Source organism: Propithecus coquereli, unplaced genomic scaffold (genome assembly GCF_000956105.1).
Source record: "Propithecus coquereli isolate 6110/MARCELLA unplaced genomic scaffold, Pcoq_1.0 Scaffold135, whole genome shotgun sequence".
NCBI lineage: Eukaryota > Metazoa > Chordata > Mammalia > Primates > Indriidae > Propithecus > Propithecus coquereli.
In genome coordinates this window covers 508,689-513,186 of record NW_012137747.1, presented here as the reverse complement: position 1 = coordinate 513,186, position 4,498 = coordinate 508,689, and the positions used below count along the sequence as shown (strand labels likewise).

The 4,498-nt window shown below is 42.4% G+C and overlaps 1 protein-coding gene across 1 annotated transcript in view; it reads right to left on the bottom strand.

Moving 5' to 3' along the window:
- Positions 1-1,139: 1,139 nt before the first annotated feature.
- Positions 1,140-4,498, bottom strand: part of C4BPB (complement component 4 binding protein, beta) — a 10,364-nt gene continuing 7,005 nt past the window's right edge. Inside the window, exons 3-5 of the mRNA XM_012638795.1 lie at positions 3,107-3,200; positions 1,904-2,018; positions 1,140-1,337 (exon numbers count right to left, since the gene is read on the bottom strand). Of these exons, the coding sequence (XP_012494249.1) occupies positions 1,200-1,337; positions 1,904-2,018; positions 3,107-3,200 (347 nt within the window). The 3' untranslated portion in view covers positions 1,140-1,199. The remainder of the gene's footprint in view (positions 1,338-1,903; positions 2,019-3,106; positions 3,201-4,498) is intronic.

The window sequence follows — 4,498 nt, the reverse complement described above, 5'->3', positions numbered from 1 at the left end:
GAAAAGGGGAGAGCCTTGGGATTCATAGAAGGTTTCTCCAGGGGGAGTGAGTGGGCCAGAACAGCTGCTTGTAATTAATTCTTTTTCAAACAACCAGCTCCTACGACTCCTGCCCCAATCACATCCATCCTTCAGCTCCCACGTCATTCTTATCAGGAGAGAGAGGGAGGGATAAACTTCATCCCTGTCGGGGGGCAGGGGAAGGAATGTTGGCTGTAGTTGTCTGTTAGATTTACAACATCGGAACTCTCCAGACTCCTGCAGCTATTGTTTTACAAGCCTAAGTTTTGCATTAAACACATTCTGTCCTATACATACTTTTCGGGTTCCCACCTGGAACAAACCTAACACAAAGTAGTATGGAGATACCTCAAAGAACTAAAGTTAGACTTACCAGTTGATCCAGCAGTCCCACTACTGGGGATTTAACCAAAGGAAAAAAGTCATTTTGTCAAAAAAGACACTTGCACTCAAATATGTATAGCAGCACCATTCACAGTCACAAAGATGTGGAATCAACCCAAGTGCCCATTAATACATGAGTAGATTAATAAAATGTGGTATATGTATACCATGGAGTTCTACTCAGCCATAAAAAGGTGAACTAATATCTTTTGTAACAATTTGGATGGAACTGGAGACCATTCTTCTAAGTGAAGTATGGCAAGAATGGAAAAACAAAACACCATATGTAGCCACTATTAAACTGAAACTGATTGTTCAACACTCATGGGCACATATGAAGTAAAACTCAATGGAAACAACTCAACTTCTGTGTCAGTGGGTCATTTTAAGGATGTAGCTGTTTTGAGCCTATTTTCCCAAAATGGGAAGCTAATTTTTCCTACATAAATTTTAGTTAATTTTTGCCTCATAATTTGTATCTCATATTAAAATGTGATGTACATTTTAGCTGAGATCCAAGCTTCCCCATTCTCCTTACAGACAGGAAATTAAACCCTCCACTCCTCATTAATATGTTACCAATTCTTGTCTTAAACAGACAACCACCACTCTTGGTTTTTTCACATTCCAAGAATAACAATACACACACACACAGAGTGCATTATACAACTGCAGTTGGTTACTGTGAACTTGGATTTCAGCCCAATGAGAGACAAATCTGAAACCAATTTCAGAACCAAGAGGAAAATTTATTCATAGATGTATTACTATTACCAATCTGTTCAGCTACAATGTTACATTTTTTCCTTCAACTCAGCTTTCTTCTCTTCCAGAGAATATTTTAGTTCTTCCATTGTCAATTTGCATTCCTTTAATCGTTGCATGAAGTTCTCTGTGGCTTGGCAAAGGTCCTTACTCTCCTGAAAGGCAAGCTGAAGAAAAAAAAATTTAAGTTACAACGTACGGGCTGAGACCCCGCTATACACTCTGAAGCCAGCGAGCAGCAGTTAGGTCCCTGACTGGGGGCTCAGACCCAGGCCAGCTTAAGGAAAGATCTGGGTCCTCAACGTGCTGAATCATCTACATTTTCTGGCTTAAGCGTACTTATTAATATTACCCCAGTAATATGAACTGAAAGAACAGTCTCAATGAAAACGGATCTGGTCAGTGTTTTTTGGAGCCCAGAAGAGTTTCAGAGCAGTACTTCCAAATCGCAGGCGTCGAGTTTGTGTACTTTGCTCTGGATGCCACATGAGACGACAACTCCCGCCAACAGCGTCTTAGGAGGCATTCGTGATAATGGTGGCGAATAGGAACTTCCATGTATAAAAACGTCAGTTAGTAGTTTATGAGCGCCTTCCCCTTCTCTAATCAGGCCAAGGCCAACTCATTCAAAAACACCCCACACTGAACAGGAATTTACGGAGCATGTGCCAGCAGCGACGCCAAGCCCCGGAGACATGGCGGTTAATGGGACAGACATGAGCTTCCTACTTACAAGCGCCCTCTCGAAAGCGGTCCGTGGAGCTGGTTTGGGAGCTTCGCAGGATGGAAGTGCACCGCTCCACTCCCCATCGACGCAACGCTGCTCCTGCGTGCCCACTAAGCGGTACCTGAACAGACATTATTGATAGAAAAAAAGACCACAGAATACTCATCCGATTCATTCTGCCCAAGGAAGGGAGAGAGAGAGGACACAGAGGGGCTCGTGAGCCGGTGGCCCCCCGCCCCCTTGGTCCTGCAGGCGATGGGGTCACCAACTGTCAGCCTGCACACCCTCGAGTGGTAAGCAGAGACGGAGAGCACAGCAGCAATGATACTGGCTTAAGTCCTTCCTTGCGTAAAACATCTCAATTAATTCATTGAAGGTATCGAAACCATACCCTGTAAGCCAATACATCTGGAAACGATGTGTGAAAAATATAAAGTAAAAACACTCTCTTGGAGGGTAGGGAGGATCCAAGTGATGAGTCAACCCATAAAAGAGAGAAGTGAGAAAGTCTGACTCAGTGTGTTTATGCACACAGCTTTTTGGTGGAGAGAGTGAGGGAAGAAGCATGTTATCATTCAATAATCTAAGAAGGCATCTGTTGGCTAAACTCTAAAAAGGAGTAGAAAGTTAGAAACTCCTCTCGAATAAATGTTAGTGAATGCACTAAAAAAGAGCAGGAGTTTTTAATCAGAAAAACATGAGCATTGATTGCAAAGTCGGTTGGAGGTGTATAATGAGATCGAAACTCCAGGGAGGCCACGTGACTCTGAGTTAATAAGATTGAGGCAAGGGAAAGAAAAGGCTAGAAGCTCTGTCAGGTGGGTGGCCAGGCGGTCTAAATTAAGGTTAGACTTTAATTAGGATGCTTTAAGGGTTTATACTCTGCACCTCCGTATTTTCTTTAATGTTTTTGGGTGTTTTGTTGTTGTTCTGTTTCTTCAGAAACGCATATATTTTCAATACTTTCTCCTTGTCTTAACGCAAAGTGACACTTTCATTAGGATAAATAGGATCCTTTAACGGGATAAGCCTGTCTTCCAGGGATTGGGGAGAGCTAGCAGTGGACTAAAGCAGCTCTCAAACTCAAAATGAGCTCAGAATCCTGAAACAGTAGGAAATCCAGGGACTCAGGTGGGCAGACTGGGTCGTTCCCAGGAAGGATGCTGCCAAGGGGGAAGATCTCGCATTTGAAACACGGTGTGCACTCACCCCTCTTCACAGTAATAAGTAATGGTAGCTCCTCTAGTGAAGTCATTTCCTTCAAAATAGCCATGAGGCGGATTCCCCGGAGGGCCACAGTCTCCTGAGAGAAAGGAGCACAGGAGTGACAGTTGTGAGGGCCGGATATCTGAACAGCACGCCCTAAGTGCAACTGTCTGCACCAGCACCGACATCTTCACAACTGCACACGTGGGATCTGGGGACATGCTCTCCGTTCATTTCCGTCTCATCACAATCCTATTTGTTCCTGGGAGAGACCCCTCCCCTGGCTCATCCTCTTTGTTATCAGGGATTTGGGAGTCCTTTCTGACTGGCAGGAGGAGCTCAAGGAAAGAAAATTTAAGTTGTAGAGATGCTCATTTTAATGTACAAGAAAAGAAATATTAGAGCATAGGTGAAGGCAGAAGATACAAGTTCCTGAGTCAGGAGATAAAGGATGTGAGCTCAAAGGGAGGTCGACATCCCCTGTGGGACAGAGTTGTGACATACGAGAGCTTCAGAAAAAAAAAGGGAGAACACAGCTGGGAGGGAAGAGGATGAGTCTGTGGAGTTGCGGAAGGAGAGTTGGACAAGGTACTGGGAGTTGTCAGTTTTGATTTTGGCTCTTTCGCTAACCCGTGGTGCTGAAAAAGCCATTCTGCCCTTCTTGACTTTCCTTCTCAAATATAAGATAAGCAAATATAAGATAATATGATCTCTAAGGTCCCTTTCAACTCTGACATTGTATGAGGCTAAACACATTGGTCAAGATTAAAGGCTAAATGAAGAATGATTATGTAGATGTACATTTACATAAAGGTGTTCGAAACAAACGGTTGAGTAAAAACAGCAAATCATAAAAGAGCATCTGTAATATAATATATTTTTTTAAAAAACACAGTCACACACAAACATATACACAGAAAAAAGTCTGGAAAGTTATATATCAAAGTACTCATAACCCTTACCCTTGTGTGATAGGCTTGTAAGCAATTGTTTTCTTCTTTTACTTTGTACATTATTCTATGGCAAAGATATATTACTTGAGCAGGTCATACACTGTAAATAATTTTTAAAAGCTCAAAGACTGAGTTCAAAGGCTAAAGAGAAGAAAGCAAAAAGGATTTCCATGAGTTGATCAGGGAATTTCAGTTCAGACAGGGTTTCCGTGCCTTTTATGAGTACAATTTTTAACTGAAGGAGATAATGCAGATCTTGGTTCTAAATAGAAAATATGACTTATTCAGGGATCTAGGGAGCTCCACTTGGATTTGGGTGATGAAGTAACGCAAAAAGCTCCCTGTTGTTGGGAGCTAGGATAGGAACTACTGAATTAAAAGAGAGTAAAACAGAAAAGGTTTGGAAGAAATAAGAAAATACTTCAAGCCTGTGTCAAGCTAA